The sequence below is a fragment of the Enhydra lutris genome, unplaced genomic scaffold (assembly GCF_002288905.1).
Source record: "Enhydra lutris kenyoni isolate GAN:26980312 unplaced genomic scaffold, ASM228890v2 scaffoldscaffold4, whole genome shotgun sequence".
NCBI classification, from domain to species: domain Eukaryota; kingdom Metazoa; phylum Chordata; class Mammalia; order Carnivora; family Mustelidae; genus Enhydra; species Enhydra lutris.
In genome coordinates this window covers 56678890-56701412 of record NW_019154088.1, presented here as the reverse complement: position 1 = coordinate 56701412, position 22523 = coordinate 56678890, and the positions used below count along the sequence as shown (strand labels likewise).

At 37.6% G+C, this 22523-nt stretch overlaps 1 protein-coding gene across 2 annotated transcripts in view; it reads right to left on the bottom strand.

Annotated features, from left to right (window-relative positions):
- LOC111161373 (MNAT1, CDK activating kinase assembly factor) overlaps window positions 1-18197 on the bottom strand; it is a 209836-nt gene extending 191639 nt beyond the window's left edge. Inside the window, exon 1 of one of the 2 annotated variants that reach the window (XM_022524991.1) lies at window positions 17994-18197. In XM_022524991.1, the coding sequence (XP_022380699.1) occupies window positions 17994-18082 (89 nt within the window). In that variant the 5' untranslated portion in view covers window positions 18083-18197. The remainder of the gene's footprint in view (window positions 1-17993) is intronic. The other variant, XM_022525000.1, reaches the window with a different exon arrangement.
- Window positions 18198-22523: the final 4326 nt, after the last annotated feature.

Below are 22523 nucleotides of genomic sequence, written 5' to 3'. Positions count from 1 at the left end.
TTGGGGAGGGTATGTGCTATGGTGAGTGCTGTGAAGTGTGTAAACCTGGCGATTCACAGACCTGTACCCCTGGGGATAAAAATATATTATATGTTTATAAAAAATAAAATTAAAAAAAAAAGAATTTAGCAAGATTGCAAGATATACAGTTAATATACAAAAATCTATTGTATTCTCACATACTAATACCAAATGATTAAGAAGTGAGTTTTTTTTTTTAAAATGACACATATAGTAGAAACAAGAAATAAAATTACCTAGAAATAAATACAATAAAACTTGTCTAAAACCTCTAATTGAAAACTTTAACACACTGCTGAGTGAAATTAAGGACTTGTGTAGATGAAGAAATATATCAAATTCATTGATTTGAATACTCAATATTGTCAAGATGGCAATTCTCCACCAATTTAAAACAATCCCAATCAATATTCTAGCAGGCATTTTTACCAAAGGTTGACACACTGATACTAAAATTTATACAGAGATGTAAACGACCTAGAATAACCAAGCAATTTTTAAAATAAAAAACATAGTGGGAAAACTTACACTTCCGAGTCTCAAGACTTACCATGAAGCTGCAGTAATTAAAACAGTTCGTTTGTACTAGCAAAGACAGGTATAAATCAATGGAACAGAATAGAGGGCTCAGAAACAGACCCATACTTATTTAGTCAATTGCTTCTTGACAAAAATGCTAAGGCAATCCAATGAAAAAGGAGAAGCATTTCAACAAATAATGCTAGATACCCTAGATATCCTCGTAGGAAAAACAACCAACCAACCAACCAACCAAAACTCTTACTTCACACCATTCACAAAAGTTAACTTCAAATGGATCACAGATCTAAATGTAAAATCTAAAACCATAAAACTTAAAAAGTTAAACATATACCTACCATGCAAGCCAGACATGGTAAAAAGCACATGTTCATACAAAAACTTTTACATGAAAGTTCATAGCAGCTCTTTTGTAATACAAGTAACCAGAAACGAGCCCTTTAGTAAAGGGATGAACAAGCTATGTATCTACACAAGAATGCTATTTAGTAATAAAGAGGAAATGAACCACTGATACAATAAAAGAGATGAATCTCAGAATAATGGAGTCAAAGAAGCCAAGCCAAAAAAAGGAAAACAAAACAGACTATGATTTTATGTAAAATAACAGCAAATGCCAACTACTCTAAGAAAAAGCAAATCAGTTGCTGCCTGGGGATAGGAGCAGAGGGAAGAACAGATTACAAAAAGGCATAAGCAAATCTGGGGGATGACAGAAATATTTGTTATCTTAATTGCAGTGATCACTTCATGGGTCTATTAATATGTCAAAACTGATTAAATTATACACTTTAAATATATGCATTTTAATGAATGTCAATTCCACATCAGGAAAGTTGAAATAAGTAAAACAAATAAACAAAATATTAGTAATGTCTAACAAAATTTTAAATACACATTTTGCTGTTAGAAATTTACTCCACAGATACACCTGCATATACACAAAGATAAGGATGTATACTGAAAAACTGTAATACTGAATATCTGGAAACAACCAAGCTTCCATTAATATAGGACTGGCTACATAGATCATGCATTCTCAAAAGATGTAACCATGAAAAAGGACCTATTTATATACTCAAACATAAGTTATTCAAAATATATTGATAAATGAATGAACTAAGTTGCACAGAAATTCATGTAACACAATCCAATCTGTATCTAATTTTCAAAAAAACAAATACATATGCACAGAAACTATGATTACATCTGGTTGACCAGTACCCTCAGCACACTGAAGATTCTCTATTATTATAACTATTTTATAATTTTTCAGAAAGAAACATTACATAACAGTTAAGATTGACATTACTGCTCTTAATAATAACAACAGTAAGTGCTCAATAAATATTAGCTGCTATATGCCAGGCAATAATAACGCCAAGCAAATGTTGTACAAGTTGTCCTTTACTTAATCTCCACAACAAGCCTGTAAATCAAGTAGCATTATTTTTAGCACCATTTTTAAGATTTAGGAATCAAGGGGTCAAAAAAGCCTTTGCTGCAGGTCTCTAGTAAGTGGTAGCACAAGGATTTAACTCGAGTTTCTTTGATTTCAAAGTTGATGCTTTTAACCACCGTACCAAAATGTCTCTATAAGCAAAATCTAGAAAACAAAAACCCATAAATGAACACAATAATTGGGAACAGTGCTAGTAAAAAGAATAGTCGAAAAGCACTAGTTTATTTCTGGCTCTTCCTTTTGACTGAAAACAAAACAAAACATCCTGGTAATATTTACGTAAGTAACTAATTATCCTCTGTGAGGAATTTTAGTAATCAATCCACTTGGCCTATATGAGTTCAGTAATTTCTAGCTTGCTACGTTCTAACTTCTACATATAACATGTTAGTTTCTATGCTAATTCCAAATAATATAAACCCAAAATACATAAAGCAAACAGGAGGCACAAATAATGTATTTCCCAAGGGGAAATTACAAGCACTAAACTTATACTAGCTGTAGCAATTTATTATTATTGACACCATTCCTACTTTAAATTGTATGTTTTTGCATTTAGTTGCAACACATTACATAGATTGCTTTTTGCAATTAACCTCCATAAGGAATTAAATATTAATGAATATCCCAAATACAATTATAATAAAACATTCATAATCCAAATAATGCAGAGATCTATTGTAACATACTACAGTTTAGATCCTAGAAATATATTTAAACTACCTTGAAAGTAAGAGCTTTTTGTCTTTAAAACTTTGCTTATTGGCCTCAACTTTCTAAAGAAACTCACTCCTTTTACTATGATCTGATTAGGCATTAAAAAAACATGGATAAAAAAAACATGGATAAAGAATCTTCATCTGCTAACACAATATTTTATTAAATTGTAAGATATCAATTATGTATTCATTTGACTGGCAATATGAACATTTCTAAAAAATAAAGTAATATGTAGTTCAGCAAGTTCCAGTTCTATAAAAACCACACATTATATAAAACTGATTTCTAAGTAGAATCACAAGAATCAGAAGGTAAAAATTAAAATAAATTCTCTGTAGAAGTATTATATTTACAACTATTTTTCTGTTGTCACAAATGTTTTAATTTTTAGAAATGTTTTTAATATTATCTTTTCAATAAACTAATGCAATACACATTTTAAAATAAAAGCATTTTAAAATAAGACTGAATATAAATATAAATAGTTATATTCCTAACATCAAATATAGAAATATATCCTTAAAATGTTCCTCATGTATCCTCCAACAGATCTCAAAAATATAACATCTTCCATGTCACACCACAATCCTATAACTTTTTTAAAACTTTTCCTACATATTTTCTATTCCAAGTCCACAGATCAGTAACAAGAAGTAAGATCAAATGACATGTTTTGGTTACATTATCTGAAACAGTCCTAAAAAGTGATGCTCTCTTTAGAAACAACTTAATTATAGCCTAAAAGTAAACACTGTAGAATTATTTATGAAGAAATTATATTTAATATTAGAATATTTTAAGACATTTATATTTTAATGGAATGAACTGTTTTTTTTAAGATTTTATTTATTTATTTGAGATAGAGATCACAAGTAGGCAGAGAGGCAGGCAGAGAGAGAGAGGAGGAAGCAGGCTCCCCGCCGAGCAGAGAGTCCCATGCGGGGCTCAATCCCAGGACCCTGAGATCATGACCTGAGCCGAAGACAGAGGCCTAACCCACTGAGCCACCAGGGGCCCCTGGAATGAATTGTTTTTAAGTAAATCAGAGTTAGATGCAGTTTGCTTCGGTTACCTAAAATTACAATAGCAGACTCATTAAATATATATGTATCAGTGATGCAGAGGCACTGCACCATATTGATGGAGCCTTCATTAATTTTCAATGATATAGCCACTATCATATTTATGTTCTAAAGAAAGCAGAATGAGGTATACAACCATTTTCCTTCATCTCAAAATTCTGTTTTTCTATATATTCTAACAGTGAATGTAAGAAAACCTAATACTTCCGAACAGTTTTAACAAAGTCCATGAATATTACATTTTCTTCTCTTTTTGTGGAGAATACACTTGTTTGTACAAGCATATATCTATGATACAAATCAAAAATGAAATATGCAAAGTAAAAATACTATAAAATTAGTTACCCTCTAAATCATCTCATTGTGGGGCACCTGAGTGGCTCCGTGGGTTAAGCCTTTGCCTTCAGGCTCAGGTCATGATCTCAGGGTTCTGGGATGGAGCCCTGCGTCGGGGTCTCCGCTCAGCGGGGAGCCTGCTTCCTCCTCTCTCTCTCTGCCTGCCTCTCTGCCTACTTGTGATCTCTGTCTGTCAAATAAATAAATAAAATCTTTTTTTAATATAAATAAATAATCATTTCATTGTACAAACAATACATTTAGGCTTCCCAATTTGCACATTTATACCTCAAAAGCCAAACACTATGACACTGTTTATATATTATCATTCAAATAAAATGATATAGCAAAATATAGGATTGGCGGAAAAATCATTATTGAACATTTAAAGTTTTTTTTTTATGTTAACATCCTGGAAACTAAAATATAAAAAGAAAATTGTCCTAAGTGTATCCAACTGATTTTGATAATATTGTTGTATTTTCATTTTTTAAAAGGGTTTTAGGGGCACCTGGGTGGCTCAGTCAGTTAAGCATCTGCCTTCAGTTCAGGTCATGATCCCAGGGTTCTGGGATGGAGCCCAGTGCCGGACTCCCTGCTCAGGGAGGAATCTGCTTCTCCCTCTCCCTCTGGCCCTCTCCTTGCTTGTGTGCTTGAGTGTTCTCTCTCTCTAATAAATAAATAAATAAAAATTAAAAATCTTTTTAAAAAGTAAAAATAAATAAAAGGGTTTGACAAGCAATCTAGTTGCATTACATCAATAAGAATTTTATTTAGCAAATGTGACTAAAATTTAATTGACTGATTCTTTTTTTTTTTTTTAAAGATTTTATTTATTTATTTGTCAGAGAGAGAGAGGGAGAGCAAGCGAGCACAGGCAGACAGAATGGCAGGCAGAGGCAGAGGGAGAAGCAGGCTCCCTGACGAGCAAGGAGCCCGATGTGGGACTCGATCCCAGGACGCTGGGATCATGACCTGAGCCGAAGGCAGCTGCTTAACCAACTGAGCCACCCAGGCGTCCCTAATTGACTGATTCTTAACTAGGATTTACACAGAAAGAAAAAAGTAGAGCAGGTGGGCAATGCAACCATTTAACCTTAAACAGGCTTTGTTTTTCCCATCTGTTAAAAAAAACAAGATGGGAGAGAGATATAAAAGAACTAAAAAGATGATTACTAGACTCCTCCCAATTTTAAATTAACTGACTTTGCCAACTTCCTATCAATCCTTTTGACAAAACAAATAGCACTTTGAGGGATGTACTTTTACACAGGCTTCCATGTTCAGCATGACAGCCAAATCAGACATCACATTCCACCTTCCTAATGGGGCTAATATTTAGATCTTTCCTCTTCAGTGGTTACTTCACAAAAACATTTATGCATTTTTAACCATCTAAACATTTTTGTTCACTTGATGCTAATCTTGAAAAATTTTTTTTTTTAAAGATTTTATTTATTTATTTGACAGACAGAGATCACAAGTAGGCAGAGAGGCAGGCAGAGAGAGAGAGGAGGAAGCAGGCTCCCTGCCGAGCAGAGAGCCCGATGTGGAGCTCGATCCCAGGACCCTGGGATCATGAACTGAGCCAAAGGCAGAGGCTTTAACCCACTGAGCCACCCAGGCGCCCTTCCTGAAAAATTCTTAAACTTTAGGATATATCCACAAAAAATATGTGCTTCCCCTAAAAATCAGCAGAATGGTGACAATTAGGTTCCAGGATTTCAGGTTTCTGCTTTTTATTTTTGTTTTTTTAAGATTTTATTTATTGGGGTGCCTGAGTGGCTCAGCCGTTAAGCATCTGCCTTCATGATCCTGGGGTCCTGGGACTGAGCCCTGTATCAGGCTGCCTGCTTCTCCCTCTCTGACAACCCTGCTTGTATTCCCTCTCTCACGGTCTCTCTGTCAAATAAATAAATAAAATCTTTAAAAAAAAAAAAAAAAGGATCTTATGTATTTATTTGAGAGAGAGAGAAAGCACAAGCAGGAGGGGCTGAAAGAGAAGGAGAGACAATCTCAGGCAGACTCCACACAGAGCAGAACACAGAGCTCCATCTCACAACCCTGAGATCACAACCTGAGCTAAACCCAGGAGTACCATGCTTAACAGAGTGCACCACCTAGGGCCCCTGGTTTCTGTTTCTGTAATAGTACTTTTTCCACAAACAGTTTAACAAATATGGGGCATAGTTGTTAAAGCTCACATTCACACCTTAATTACAAAGTATATTTTTATAACTCTAAACTTCCCTTGTCTTCCTTGCAAAGAGGAAAAAAACTAATTTCCTTTTAATGACTCAAAAGAGCTCAAACACTATAAAACTAATTCAGGCAGGAACCATGTCTGCCACACTCACTGTTGTACATGCACACCTTGTTTTCCAACACTGCTTGAACACAAGACTCTTCTAGATAGACTGCATAAAATATAAGGTCTCTCCCCCAAAGATCTATGTGGAGCCCAGAAATTTGTAATTTAATTAGGCAACCAAGATGATTCTTAGGATGAGGCAAGTTTGGGTATCAGTCATCTGGAAATTTTACTGAGTGTACACAAGAAAGACTACAAACTTATATTTAATAGTAAGCAACAACTAATAAATTACTACTGAGTCTTATTTCTCTTTGAAAACAGACTTCACACGTTTGAAATGTGAATGAAACCATTAAAATTGCAGGTTAAATTTTCAATTATTCTCATTCTATTTACTATCTCAGCGACTAGCTACTAGGTAAACAGGAAGTAAACTGCCAAAAAGATTGACACTTAACCTAAAAACTGTGTTATGTACATTCACAATACTAAAAATAACTCCTTATAGTTGATTACAAATTAAGTTTACTCTTAAATTTACCTGAATTCTTAAACTTACTTGAACTGTGTGTAATCTAATCCTCACAGTAATCTTGTGAGGTACAGGCTACTGGTAAACTCATTGTACAGGTGAGAAATCAAGTGCTTAAAGAATATGACGACTTTTCCCTCAATCACACAGCTAATAAGTAGCAAACCTAGGATTCAAACTCAGGCAGACATCACTGACCATTCATTAGACTTAACAGTTTATGCCCAAAGCAGAAAAAAAGCAATGAGAAAATAAATTGGGGGTGCCTGGGTGGCTCAGTCAGTTAAGCGGCTGCCTTCAGCTCAGGTCACAATCCCAGGGTCCTAGGATAAAGCCTGGCTTTGGGCTTCTTGCTCAGCAGGGAGCCTGCTTCTTCCTCTCCCTCTGCCTGTCACTCCCCCTACTTGTGCTCTCTCTGTCAAATAACTAAATAAAATTTAAAAAAAAAAAAAAAAAAACTACTTTTAAAAAAAAGAAAATAATTCTGTCTCTGTTTATACTTATATTCCTAAAGGAAACTAATATGCTACTATTTCAGGTTCTTGCAGAAAAAAATAACTTGTATTTTAACAAATGAGTGTGAACATCTCAAAAACAGCTTCATATTACCTGTTTGAATCTTACAACACAAATTTGATAATACAAACTTCTAAAGAAAGAAATCCTAAAGAATGTCCATTCATGGGGCGCCTGGGTGGCTCAGTGGGTTGGGCCGCTGCCTTCGGCTCAGGTCATGATCCCAGGTCCTGGGTTCGAGCCCCGCGTCAGGCTTTCTGCTCGGCGGGGAGCCTGCTTCCTCCTCTCTCTCTGCCTGCTTCTCTGCCTACTTGTGATTTCTCTCTGTCAAATAAATGAATAAAATCTTTAAAAAAAAAAAAAAAAAGAATGTCCATTCATGAAGCCAAGGTTCCTATGCAATTTTCTGATACCTACAGGCAAAAGTTCACAAACGTTTTCCTCCAAAAGAGGAGGGGAAAAAAAATATGTGTGTATATATATATATATATATAGAGAGAGAGAGAGAGAGACATATATATAAAAGCCACAGACCAGGTAAAATGAATCTTTAAATAGGACTGCCAGTGGGAGCCTGGGTGGCTCAGTGGGTTAAGCCGCTGCCTTCGGCTCAGGTCATGATCTCAGGGTCCTGGGATCGAGTCCCGCATCGGGTTCTCTGCTCAGCAGGGAGCCTGCTTCTCTCTCTCTCTCTCTCTCTCTCTCTCTCTGCCTGCCTCTCTGTCTACTTGTGATCTCTCTCCGTCAAATAAATAAATTTAAAAAAAAATCTTTAAAAAAAAAAAAAAAGGACTGCCACTAAGAAGAAAAGGATTAGAAAAGAACAGAACAGAGATAAGGTAAGAAGAGAATTAGAGAAGAGAAGCAGCATGGAGATAAGATACAAAGAGACACATTACAAATAACATAATTACTAAATATTATTAACTGTAGTTTTAAAGAACTATAACATTAGGTTACACTAGATAAGAAAAGGAACTACATATATTAGCACACATTGCATCTTAAAGACTAAAGTACACTAATAATCACTTCTCATCAAACCAAAAAATATATATCACAGCCATAAAACAAAATCAATCCATACTGAAGTAATCATATTCTGTAAACAGAATGATCAGCACTCTCCGCCATACTGGAAAAGAACAATTACAACTAACAAAAATGACTAAATCTTTTGTAGCTTGAGTTCTATTAACTATGTGAATTCAGAGACCAAAGCTACTGACCACAATAATCTTCTAATTAACTATTGACTAAATTATCCAAATTTTAAGAGATTAAAGGCGGAAAAAAATTATCTATTCCAAACAAATAAACAATTCAAAGTTAAATGGCTGGCATAAAACTGGCTGGTTATGGCAAACCAAGAACACAGATATTCTTTTTCTTTTTTTTTTTTTTTTTTAAGACATAGTTATTTGTGGGGCACCTGGGCGGCTCAGCTGGTTAAGCATCTGCCTTCAGCTCAAGTCATGATCCCAGGGTCCTGGGATGGAGCCCCACATTGGGCTCCCTGCTCAGCGGGAAGCGTGCTTCTCCCTCTCCCACTCCCCAGCTTGTATTCTCTTTCTCACTGTGTCTCTCTGTCAAATAAATAATAAAATCTTAAAAAAAAAAATTTATTTGAGAGAGAGTGCACACACAAGTGGGAGGGGCAAAGGAGAGGGAAAGGGAATTTCCAGCTGACTCCACAATGAGCGAGAAGCCCCTAGGTGGGACTCAATTTCATGACCCTAAGATCATGACCTGAGCTAAAACCAAGAGTCAGACCTTTAAAAGACTTTGCCACCCAGGTGCACCAAGAACCTAGATTTTCTATCTTGTGACTCAGTGTTCTTTCCGCTACTCAATAGATTTGGATTATAAAAAATATAGGACATCAACTCATACTGAAAACAAACCCATCTCCCCTACAAAAATAATCTTGAGATGTTTATTGCAATTGTCATTCAAAAGATATGGGACATTAATTTTCTGAAGCTGTTCTGCAATATTATATTCTAATCAATTGAAAATACTCCACTAAAAAGAAAAAAGGAATGCTTAGAAAAGTATTAGGGAAAAAATTAAGGTAGTGAAAAAATTAGAAACTACAAAAGAAAAGAAATGTTAAATAGGTACAAGCAATTGCGAATTTTGAGGTAAGAAAATGAACATGTACATATAGAACTAAGACTAAGGAAGCAAATGACTCAGCAATAGTTAAGGCCAGCTTTTCCTTAAAAACATGATGGAGTTAACTGATGCCAGACTAGTATTCTCGCCATAAGCAAACATAAAACAAACAAATGTATGAGACGCAGGTTTACAGGCATTGGACAATAGACAACACAAACACTATAATCCCTCAGAGATGGGAAACTAACAAAGCAAGCCCTACAATTGCCTCAGTTTTCTACCTGGCACAATTTCCATGACCAGCAAGTAAGAGTTTAAGAAAGGTACAGTGGTTATGCTAAACTGAAGAGTCAGAGATCAGAGTTCAGTGCAGTTGATATGGCTGAAACTGCAAAGCAGCAGGTCCAGAAGTCTATATAGGAAACCCCCCATAAGTCCTTGGCCAAAAAGGCTATACCTGTGCAGGGAAAAACCAATCAAGGCTTAAAGAACAGTGGATGAGAGAGGAATAAAAGGTAGTTAAGAGTGGTGGATATATGAGGTGCCCCTGGGTGGCTGGGTCAGTTAAGCATCGGACCCTTGATTTTGGCTCAGGTCATGATCTCATGGTCCTGGTATCACACCCTGCATCAGGCTCCCTGCTCAGCAAGGAGTCTACTTATCCCTCTCTCCTTCCCCCTCCTCCAGCTCATTCTCTCTCTCTCCCTCTCTCAAATAAATAAATAAATAAATAAGTAAATAAAATTAAATAATTAAAAAGGGAGTGGTGGATATTCTGTGAAGTTCCCACGCAGTCAGAGTAGAGACACCGCATTATACCTTAACACTTTAGACATCCAGCTGAAATACAAAAAGGTACCAAATAGGAATAAGGACCAAAACCTAGAAAAAGACTTATTTCAGACTCCCCTAACAAAGCTTAAAATCAGGACACAACAAATTTTGCAAGGAATTAAAAGTTAGGACATTGAGTTGCACTAAAGTAAGGAAACACACTGGGATCTCTGCAGATCCGTCTTAGCAAAGATTAAAACCAAGCTTACAAAGTTCAAGGTGATCAGCCAGTAAATGATCTACCTACAAAATTAAAACACACACACAGACACAAACACACAAAGAGAAAGATAAAATCCAGTATCTCTAAAATGTAGCAGCCTCATGATCCAGTTTACATTTGAAAAAAGTACTAAACATTCATAAAAGGAAAAAGAAAAACGTGGCCCACGGTCAAAAAGAACGGTCAATAGAAACCAACCCTGCAACAGCCAAGATGTTGGATCTAGCAAACAGAAACTTTAAAATCAGCTATTATAAATATTTTAAGAGTATTAACACAAAATATGTTCAAAGAATTAAAGGAAAATACATTCAAAGAACTAAAAGAAAATATGGTCTCAATGAATGTATGAATAGGACATCCAATCAAAGCAATGAAAATTACAAAAAAGAATAAAATGAAAACCCTAGAGCAAAAAGTACAGTAACAAAATTATGCTGAATGAGCTTAACAGAAGATTAGAAATTGCATATGGGAGTCAGTGAATTTGAAGACAGATCAATAGAAAGTAACTAAAGAACAGAGAGAAAAAAGACTGAAGAAAAATAAATCATACCACTGGGACTTAGAGAATATCAGAGTCCAACATACATGTAATTCGAGTTCCAAAATAAGAAGAAAGTGTAAATAGTTCAGAATCACTAAAATTTTCCAATAGGATAAAAAATACTGACTTACTAAGCTCAGCAAACCTCAACTAGGATGAATACAAACAAACAAAAATACAACTAGAACATACTCAAACTGCCAGAAACAAAAATTAAAGAAAAAAAATCTTAAAGGCGGCCCCAAAAGGTTTTTATGTAAATGGAACCAAAGACCTGAGTAACAGCCAACTTCCTAACACAAACAATGGAGATCAGAAAACAGTGTCTTTCTTGTGGTGAAATGCCAACCTCTAATTTCATATTCAGCAAAAATAATCCTTCACACAGTAGAGCAAAATAATATCACTTTTAGATAAACGAAATCTAGGAGAATTGTTCACCAACAGACCTATAAGAAATGCTAAGGAAAATTCTTCAGGCAAAGGGAAGAAGAAGGACACCAAAGATAGTAAATAAGTAGGTGAATATAAAAGACTACTTTTTCACCACTTTATACCCAGTAGAACGGCTATAACCCAAAAAAGTTAAATAACAGGTGCTGGCAGAAGATGCAAAGAAACTGAACCTTCACACACTGCTAGCAGGAATGTAAAATGCTGCAGCCACTTTGAAAAACAGTCTTACACTTCCTGAAATAGTAAAACTTAGTTATCATATGAACCAAAAATTATACTCCTGGGGCGCCTGGGTGGCTCAGTGGGTTAAGCCTCTGCCCTCGGCTCAGGTCATGGTCTCAGGATCCTGGGATCGAGCCCCACATCGAGCCCCACATCGGGCTCTCTGCTCAGCAGGGAGCCTGCTTCCCTCCCTCCCTCTGCCTGCCTCTCTGTCTACTTGTGAATTCTCTCTCTGTCAAATAAATAGATAAAATCTTTAATATATATATATATATATTCCTAAGTACAAGAGAAACAAGATCATTTGTGCATACAAAAATTTGTACATGAATGTTCCTACCAGCATTATCACAATAGCCAAAAAGTGAAAACAACCCAAATGTCCATCAACTAATGAAAGGATAAATAAAAAGTGATATATCTATACAATGGTATATTACTCAGTAACAAAAAGAAATAAAGTGCTGATACATGCTACAACACAGATGAACCATAAAAACATTAATTCTAAGTAAAAGCCAATCACAGAGGGGGCCTGGGTTCTCAGTTGGTTAAGCAAGTGCCTTCGGCTCAGGTCATGAACCTGGGGTCCTGGGATCGAGTCCCACATCAGGCTCCCCTGCTCTTCAGGGAGCCTGTTTCTCCCTCTCTCTCTGCCTGCCACTCCCCCTGCCTGGGCTCTCTCTCTCTCTCTCTCTCTTTATGTCAAATAAATAAATAAAATCTTTTTAAAAATGAAATGAAATGAAATGAAAAAGCCAGTCACAGAAGACCACATATTGAATGATCCCACTTATGTGAAATACCCAAAACAGGCAATCTATGGAGAAAGAAAGAAAGATTAATGGTTCCCTCAGGCTAGAGGGGGGCAATGGCGGAGAGGGAGTGTTTGGAGGGTGATGGCTAAGTGACACGGGGTTTCTTTATGAAGTGACAAAAATGTTCTAAAGTTGATTGTGGTAATGGAAGCAATCTCAGAAAATATACTTAAAGCCACAAACTCAACACGTAAAATGGATGAATTTTGTGGTATGTGAATTACATCTCAAAAAATATGTTTTTATAAAGACTATTTTTTAATTTTCTACTTTTCCATAAAGACAACTGTTTAAAGCAAAAATAACAATACTGAATCACATATAGAAGTAAAAGATACATGATCAGCATAAAAGATGAAATGGGTGAGTAAACAGAATTACATTGTTCATGTTTGTGAAGTTACTAAATGGGAAGTGAAAAATGGGGAGTGTCAGATAGTGACTCTAAATACACTTTGATAAAGATATACATTGTTATACGTAGAGAAACCACTCAAAAACTATTTACAATATTAAAATAATAACAAAGAGCTATTGCTAATGGCCAATACTTTAAAATATGCAATTAATCAAAACAAGGCAAGAAAGGAACAAGAACAAAAACCAAAAGGAACAAATGGAAAACAAGTAGACCTAAACCCAACGAGTTCAATAATCACATTAAATATAAAAGGACAAATACACCAATTAAAAGGCAGAAATCTGAAGGCCAGATAAAAGAGCAAGATGTTAACTAACTAGTAATATAAACTGGTTGAAGGTAAAAGGATGGAAAAAGATATACCATCAAACAGTAAGCATAAGAAAGCTGACATGACTATTTAATTCAGACAAAACTGCAGGATAAAGAATACTTCAAGAGACAAAAAGAGACATTTCATGATGACAAAAGGAGATCGTCATCAAGAAAACACAGCAATCCTAAATATCTATGTACCTAACAAGAGAACTTCAAAATACATGAAACATAACAGAACTAAAAGGAGAAACTGACAGATCCACAATCTAGTTGGGAGTAACTGATAAAATTAGTAGAAAAATTAAATTTGTAAAATATAGATGATCTGAGTAACGCCACCAACCAAGTTGACCTAATTGACATTTATAATACACCCAGCAGTCACAGAACATTCTTTTCAAATATACACTGACTGCTCACTGAAATAGACCATTTGCTGGACCATAAATAAGTTTTCAGAAAATTTCAAAAGACTGAAATTTAATAATCTTCTCCTACCACAACAGAAAATTAGAAATTAACAATAATAGATCTACAAAGTCCCCTTTTTCAAATTCTTTTACCAAGATGAGTCCCTTTTCGTACTTTTCCTGCCCAAAGGAGACACTGTTTCCTAATTTGCATAAAGGTTAGTCCAGAATATCAGTTAGAACAAAGAAATTAATTCCACTTATGAGTCATTCTTTCCAACAATAAATAAGTTGAGCTTTAACCTGATATAGCTTCTAAATACAACTAAGAGGGCACCTGGGTGGCTCAGTGGGTTAAGCCTCTACCTTTGGCTCAGGTCATAATCTCAGGGTCCTGGGATCGAGGCCCACATCAGGCTCTCTGCTCAGCAAGGAGTCTGCTTCCCTCTCTCTTTGCCTACCTCTCTGCCTACTTGTGATTTCTTTCTCTGTCAAATAAATAAACAAAATCTTTTAAATAAATAAATAAAACTAATAATTTAGAGAAAATACAGAGGAACATATTAATACCACAGAGACGCAATCAGCAAAATTCATAGTAGTAACTCTCAGAAACTCACCAGTAGGTGAGAAGCAGGAATAGAAAAAGGGAAGAGAAAAAGGTCTTAAGTAAATATGGCCAAATGCTGACTTTTATATAACAGGACATGTTTGCTTATTCTTTTTTTTTTTAAGATTTTATTTATTTATTTGACAGATCACAAATAGGTAGAGAGGCAGGCAGAGAGAGAGAGAAGAGGAAGCAGGCTCCCTGCTGAGCAGAGAGCCCGATGCGGGGCTTGATCCCAGGACCCTGGGATCATGACCTGAGTCGAAGGCAGAGGCTTTAACCCACTAAGCCACCCAGGTACCCCATGTTTGTTTATTCTACTACTCTGTGTCTTAAGCATGTTTAAAATGAAAAAAAGTGGATTTAGTAAAATCAAATACATCTAAAGTTTCCAGAGATGAGTTTTGCCAAGAATGGCTGGGATTAAAATTAAATTATTATTAAAGACCTGGTTAAATGAGAATTAGGTATAATTCGATCTAATTCAGTATGGCTCCAGAATTCTATGAAAGGCCTGTTTCTTAAAACAGGTGGTCCAGAAAAAGAAAAAAAAAATCACACTTTTCTGTAATTAAAACAAAGCTCATCCTTGAATTAAAAAACAAACGAACATGGAATCCAAACTTCTTTCATGCACATGTAATCAATTCATTTGGGTATTTGCTGGATTGAACTGAATATGCTTCCTCAACTACTAGCAGGTAAGGGAGGAGTATTTTCGGAATGTTTCACCTCCTTTCTCCTTTTTGCTCCTGCATTTTCTCCCATAAACCGTACACCCTAATTAATCTTTCCATAATCCTACACTTCATATCTTTCATGAATCACTACTCCTACTCACTCTATCACAATAGGGTCACTATAATTAAACCTATCACTTTAGCATATTATTAGTCTCTTGAATTCATTTAAATATGATCATTATTGTGCAAGTCCTTCATAGTAGCCCAAATGACTCCTGTTTCAATTTCATTTCTTTTTTTTTTTTTTAAGATTTTATTTATTTATTTATTTGACAGATCATAAGTGGGCAGAGAGGCAGGCAGAGACAGAGAGAGGGGGGAGCAGGCTCCCCGCTGAGCAGAGAGCCCGATGTGGGGCTCGATCCCAGGACCCTGGGATCATGACCTGAGCTGAAGGCAGAGGCCTTAACCCACTGAGCCACCCAGGCGCCCCTCAATTTCATTTCTGCTTAGCACACATACTACCCACAAGTAAGAATATGATAGCATCAAACAAATACTACAGATAGTATTAAACAAATACTGTATTTGACAGTAGAGACAGAAACTCTATAAAACACCTCCAAATATTTTACATATAGTATTTAATCCTCAAACACTGTAATATAGGTAGTGCTTCTACCTCTATTGTACAAATAAGAAAAATGAGTACAAGAAGTAATTTGCCCAAAGCCAAGCCCTATATAGGGACCATGCAAAGAATTCAAAATCGTAAGTTTATTCTCTTAGCCAATACTCTATATTCTCTTATTCATTTTGTTCATATATCAAGTCAAAAAAGAACTATAAAATGTGGGCTATATCTAACAAGTTAGTAACTAAACCAAAATAAATGAAACACAAGAATAACTTTGACAATTTTTTTAATGATTTTATTTTTTAAGTAATCTCTACACCCAACATGGGGCTCAAACTCACAACCCCAAGATCAAGAGTCACATGCTCTACCAAGTGAGCCAGCCAGGCCCCAATAACTTAGATAATTCTTAACTCTTATGAGAAAACAAAAAAGACTAAGGAAACAACAAAAGCAATCTCTAATTAAAAATAAATTATTTCATAATTGTCTAATAAAAATGCCATTTATCTTACTGAAATCATAATCTTCTCTGACTAGCTAATTTCTACGAGGCAGAAACATCTGGCAGAAAATTACATTTAGTCTCCTTCCAAAAAAGTAAATTCACTTTCTTTGAGCACCAACACACCTGATACAGGCAAATGAAGAGAAATTGAAGGAAATCTCCCTAAAAACCTATTAGTCTTTATACACTGTTTATCTCACTTCCCCTTTTCCATGCATTCTATTTTATTACTTTTACCTTATTTCTAATCTTAAACCATTCAATCACAGTTCTATTGCATTCCCTTTACTGGATAGAGCAAAAGAAAATGAAAATAAGAAAAAGTACCAATTAAGCAAGTTAATAAACCTTATTATAATAACTACAACTGATCATGCAAGTTTTGCTTACCCAAAGACTTAGTCTATCACGCTGCAGCTTATACGTCATTTTTTATTTCTAAGAAACCTCAGAGAAATTACAGGAATATATGCTCACCACAATATATCACCTTTAATCCCAAAGTGCTTTATAAAACCACCTTTACTATACTACATGTGACCATAAAGATGTGGCGAGAAGCGGCGCCTGAGTGGCTCAGTCGGTTAAGTCTTTGCTTTAGGCTCAGGTCAGGATCCAGCAGTCAAGGGAATGAGTCCCACATCGGGCTCCTTGCTCAGCAAGGAGTCTGCTCCCCCTACACTGGCCGCCTTTACTTCTGCCCCTACCTACCCCCCATCTCGCGGGCGAGCGCGCTCGCGCGCGCTCTCTCTCTCTCTCTCTAGTAAATAAATAAAATATATTTTTTAAAAATGTGACAAGAAATATATTGACCAATTCCTGCACTTATTCTTCAAAATACGCAAACTCAACCTCCCTCTTTCCTGTCCCTTCCCCACAATGAGCGTTCCACAGTCAAACATGGTGTGCTCCAATTCTAGCAGGGCCCACTTAATAAGGGACCTTGAGCAGTCTCGGCCTCCTTCTCTGTGAATGGGAATAAGACTAGTACTTACCTCATGGGGCTGTTGAGGGAATGAAGGGAGACAACTCATGGTAAAAGCTCAGAACAGTGCCTGGCACACAATGTGCCCTCGTTAAATGCCAGCCATCATTCTCTCTCCAAAATTAACTGCCGAGAATCTAGACTTTTCTCCCTTTCAGCGATGAGAATGTCTAACCCCCGTCTGTAAACCAGTTTGTCTTGACGGAGTTTGGCTCCGTCAAGACAAACTGGTTTACAGACGGGGTTTTCAAATCAACCCCCATAATAAACAGAAGTATATACTCACAGTAATTTTGTTTTCATAGCAATTTCGCCCTTGTCAATAAAAATACTGCGCGTGAAATGAAACACTCCAATCCGCCGCCCTTTCACCAGCGACACGGCTGGACCCCAGTTGTCAACACAGTGTGGAAATAAATGGGCTGTGAAGGGGGGAGCCTGGCAAAGTGCTGGGTACTACATCTGGGCACCAGCAGTCCAAAGCAGGCCGGCGCGGCTCAGGGGCTGGCGGCTAGAGTTCGTTCACAGAAACAACGCTCCTTTTCCCATTTTCCTCCTCTGTGCCGAAACGAACGACGCCCTCTTTTCTCCCCTGAGCCAAGGCCAAGCATCTCCCTGCTCCCTCCTCCCACCCTGCGCGTCTCACCCCTCACGGAACCCACTGTCTCCCGACTCACAGCGTGTGTCCGCACACATTCACCATCAGCTTCAAGGAAGGGTTCCGGTATTTAGTGGTCTTACACCGGGGGCAGCCCTGATCGTCCATGGCGCCTTCTCTCCTATGGACTCTCCCCGACGCCTGCTTCAGTTACAGCCAGAGCACTCCCAAACCTCCACTGACCCGACGCCAAGCGGGCTCCTACCAACAGGCACTCGGCTGAGACGGTCCCTTTGGGAATGAGCACCGGCCGGAGGCGAGACACTGCAGCACAAAGGTTCCGGCAGCAAGTTTTCCGGTCCTGCAGCGGGTGCTTGGTCTTAGCTTCCGTAGGCTAGTGCACTACCTTAGATCTCCGGCTGGGGTTATTAAAATGGTAAATTGTACGCAAAGCTCCATCTCCATGCATCTAGCAGTATTTTTTAAAGGAAATCTAAGACAGATTCCATCTTGTACTGTCTGGAAACATTACCATGACTTCAAAGATTTATGCCCTGTGTACATAATCAATAATTTAGACTGGCATTTTCTTTTGAACAATTCTATAGCCTGTGCTTTATACTCTCCTTTATACTTGCACAGTCATGCAAGCACAGAAAATACGATGTATTGGCAGATAAAAGTTTGGGAAAATGATCTAGAACAAAAGCCCCTACACCGACCCTAAATATTACAGATTCTCACTAAATGTCAGATACTTCTATACATAGTATCTGGCATCTGCTCTGCAGATAGCCACTTGCTTCAAGACTATCAAGCATACTTAACCTTGTCACCTGGTTCTTACACCCCCCTCCTAACACCCCCAAGAATATACACTTTATTTCAGCAATTGTAGGATCTGAGAGCCTGAATGTCTCCGGCAATTGTAAGCCACATTCAATGCAGTTATCAAGATTGCGAAACAAAGTCTGTAAAGAGCTCTATTGGATAAACTCCTCCCTCCATAAGGGACACATGTTCAATGACATAATAAGGATTTGTTGATATTTTATTGAATAAGTACAGTGAAGAATGAATGAGCATCAAATACTAGTTTACTGTGAAAAAAATTTTAAGCCAAGCATTATCTTGTAATCTGACCCAATTTCCATCAGAAGTAGGCATGCAAAGTTTTTCAAATTAACCCATACAAAGAATATCAGCTATATACACAGTCATTTTACCTTTTCATAGCACTTTTGCTCTTTTCAATAAAAACATAAAAAGGAACATTCCAACTCCCACTTTTTTAAATGGTGAACTCAGTAAAAACCCATGGTGTGGTAATACAGTTGGGGTTTCCATGGGTTACGGAGGGGGAACCTGACGAACAGCTGGATACCACATCTAGGAACTAGTGGACCAAAGCAAGCTACAGCAGCACAGGGCTTATATTAAAATGTAGACATCAGGGATTCGCCTAATAAACAAATCATGTCATCTGCTTGATCATAGTATTATTCACTAACAGGAGCTAACCAAATGTAAGTTTACTAAAATAGGCAATGCAAATGCTATGCTGACCTGGAGACTTATTGTGCTGCTATTGTCTTATTGAAAAAGACCACATCCAAACCAGATACATGACTCAGAGTGAAGCTCTCTAAAAATAAAGACAACTTTGGGCGCTTCAGTGGCTCAGTGGATTAGGCCTCTGCCTTTGGCTCAGGTCATGATCTCAGGGTCCTGGGATCAAGCCCTGCATCAAGCCCTGCATCGAGCCCTGCATAGAGCTCTCTCTGCTCAGCAAGGAGCCTGTTTCTGCCTCTCTGCCTACTTGTGATCTCTCTCTCTGTCAAATAAATAAATAAAATCTTAAAAAATAAATAAATAGGGCGCCTGGGTGGCTCAGTGGGTTAAGCCACTGCCTTTGGCTCAGGTCATGATCTTGGGGTCCTGGGATCGAGTCCCGCATCGGGTTCTCTGCTCAGCGGGGAGTCTGCTTCCCTCTCTCTCTCTCTGCCTGCCTCTCTGCCTGCTTGTGATCTCTGCCTGTCAAATAAATAAATAAATAAAAGCTTTAAAATAAATAAATAAATAAATAAATAAAATAAAAATAAAGACAGTTTTTTTATCTTTATATTTTGATAGAATAGGAAACTTCTGGTTAAAGAGTAAATGTGGTCGGTGAGCAAATAAAATTTTTAGCCAAGAGGTGCCTGGATGGCTCAGTCAGTTAAGTGCCTGACTCTTCATTTCAGCTCAGGGCATGATCTCAGGGCTGTGAGATTGATGCCCATATCAGGCTCTGCATTGGGCATGGAGCTTGCTTAAGATTCTTTCCCTCTACCTTTGCCCCTCTACCCTTCTCTTAAATTTTTTTTCTATTCTTTTCTTTTCTTTTTTTTTTTAGCCAATACTACACTGAGACATCATCCATTAAGTTGGCATTCTTGTTTATTACCACCAGACACCTTTAATCATGTCCTTGAAAAGGAGACTCCAATCACTTTGTGAATTGTTTTGCCTTTAGCACAAATCTTGACACCAAGGCAAAGAAAGCACTGAAGACTGTGGGAAGAAACATGGCCACCAGCTTTATCCTTTTCCCAGGTTGTAAACTACTTATCAGAGAAGAATGGTAGCAACGGCTGACTTGGAACTCTTACTGGACAAGCATCGTTCATGGAGCTGGAGACAGTAGAAAGTAGTGCTTAGAGATCTGGCCCCTGCCTCCAAGAGACCTGGATTCAAGTGCTATCTTCATCTCTTTCTAGTTGCAGGGCTTCAGGCCTCAGTTTTCCTAACTATAAATCAAGGACAGTATTTGTAAAGATTAAATGAGTTATTTAATTTAAAGTGCTTAGCACAGAGTAAGAGCTCAATAACTGTTAGCCATTATTAACAGTACTATAAGAGTAGTAGTATCTAAAAGAGGTAATGTAATGGGAAGAACTTAGACTCCTCTTAAATGAGCCAGACCTGTTTTTGAGCCAAATTTCTTATCCTCCCTTACCTCAGCTACTTTCCTCCACGTAATACACTTCACGGGCTTGCTACAATTATCAAATTACATAACATGTGGCCCTACTGCAATGCTTTGTACATAATAGAAACTCTGAAATGTATACCATTATTACTTGTGGGGTTCACTAAGATAGAATGATCAGAAAGCTTTGAAGAGGAAAGCCCTCAAGCACCTGACTTCTGATTCAAATGGAACTTCTCAGCCTTTGTAAAAACTACTAAACTATCAGGATTCCTACAGATATTAAGACAGCGGCAGCCCAACAGTGAACCAACTAGCCCACTATTTCTCTTCCCATATCTGCTCATCTTCTAGCATTACCAAGTCTGCAGATCCTGTCTCCCTGGGGCAATGTTTCTCTAATGCAGACCCTCCTTTCCTATCCCCCAGGCTATGGATCCAGACTGGGCTTTCCTCATCTTCAGGTGACATTTATTTATTGTTTTGTCCCTTGACTAAAGATAGCATCCTCCCCTCTTCTTATGGAAAACAACTCCTCCCCAACAGGCTTCTGTGGTTCTAATGGGCTTGCCAATCATGGTCCTGGCCCTCTGGCCTAGAAGTTGATATGCAACACTTACTGGGCCAATCAGAGATCTTCCCTAGAATTTTTCAAATTGGCATTAAAGGAAAAGCAGGAGAACCCCTTTAAGAAGCTAGAAAATGTGAGTTGAAAACTCCTGGGAGCCCTGGTTCCCATCTTCTGGGTAAAGCCCTTTGAAAGGCTAAAACTAACTTGACAACAAAAGAGAAGAGGCAAGTGACATGGGACAACAGGTCTTTTAAGTTCAACCAGTTGCATTCCAGGTTTTCACCCTGTTTGGTATCAGATTCCAATAAATTCATCTTTTTGTCGAGTCTAGCTCAAGGAGGGGTTTCTGGCTCCTAGAGAAATCCACATCACCACAAAAAGGCAAGAATGCTGCTACACCTGGGAGATTACTAGATCCTGGCACTCACTCAGCCTCTGCTGGGATCTTCTCCCTCCACTATCACCCATGAGACTCAGGGATCTTCTCCCTCCACTATCACCCATGAGACTCACTAGGTCACCTTCCCTCCTACCTATTGCTCATCCATGTTCTCCACAGGTAGATAGTTTGGTTACTAAGAACTCCCAAGCATTACATCCAAGGCTCCCTCTCCCAGTCTTAACTTTTTTCTTCATTAAAATGTGAAAAACCCCCAGAAAAGGATTCTGAATGCTTTGGTTTGTGGAAAGTGTCCATCCCTGGACACTTTGGCTATGTGGCATGGCTATGACATTACACACAGACTACTGTGGACATGGACCACTGGGTGCTTCATGCCACAGCAAACTGAGCATACCATTCAAAGGCCTTCAAAAATCTGTCCCCAAGATGCCTTTTAAGCTAATCTCCCACCACACAACTATATAAACCCCACAACCCAGACAGACTGAATTACTCAATATTTTCATAAATATACACATACTTTCATGGCTCCATGCTCTACTCATTTTCTTCCCTCTTCCACTATCGATCTCTAACTTTGTCCTCTCAAAATTCTTGTCTCTAAAGACCTAGCAAAAAAATCCACTCCCCAGGGGCGCCTGGGTGGCTCAGTCATTAAGCATCT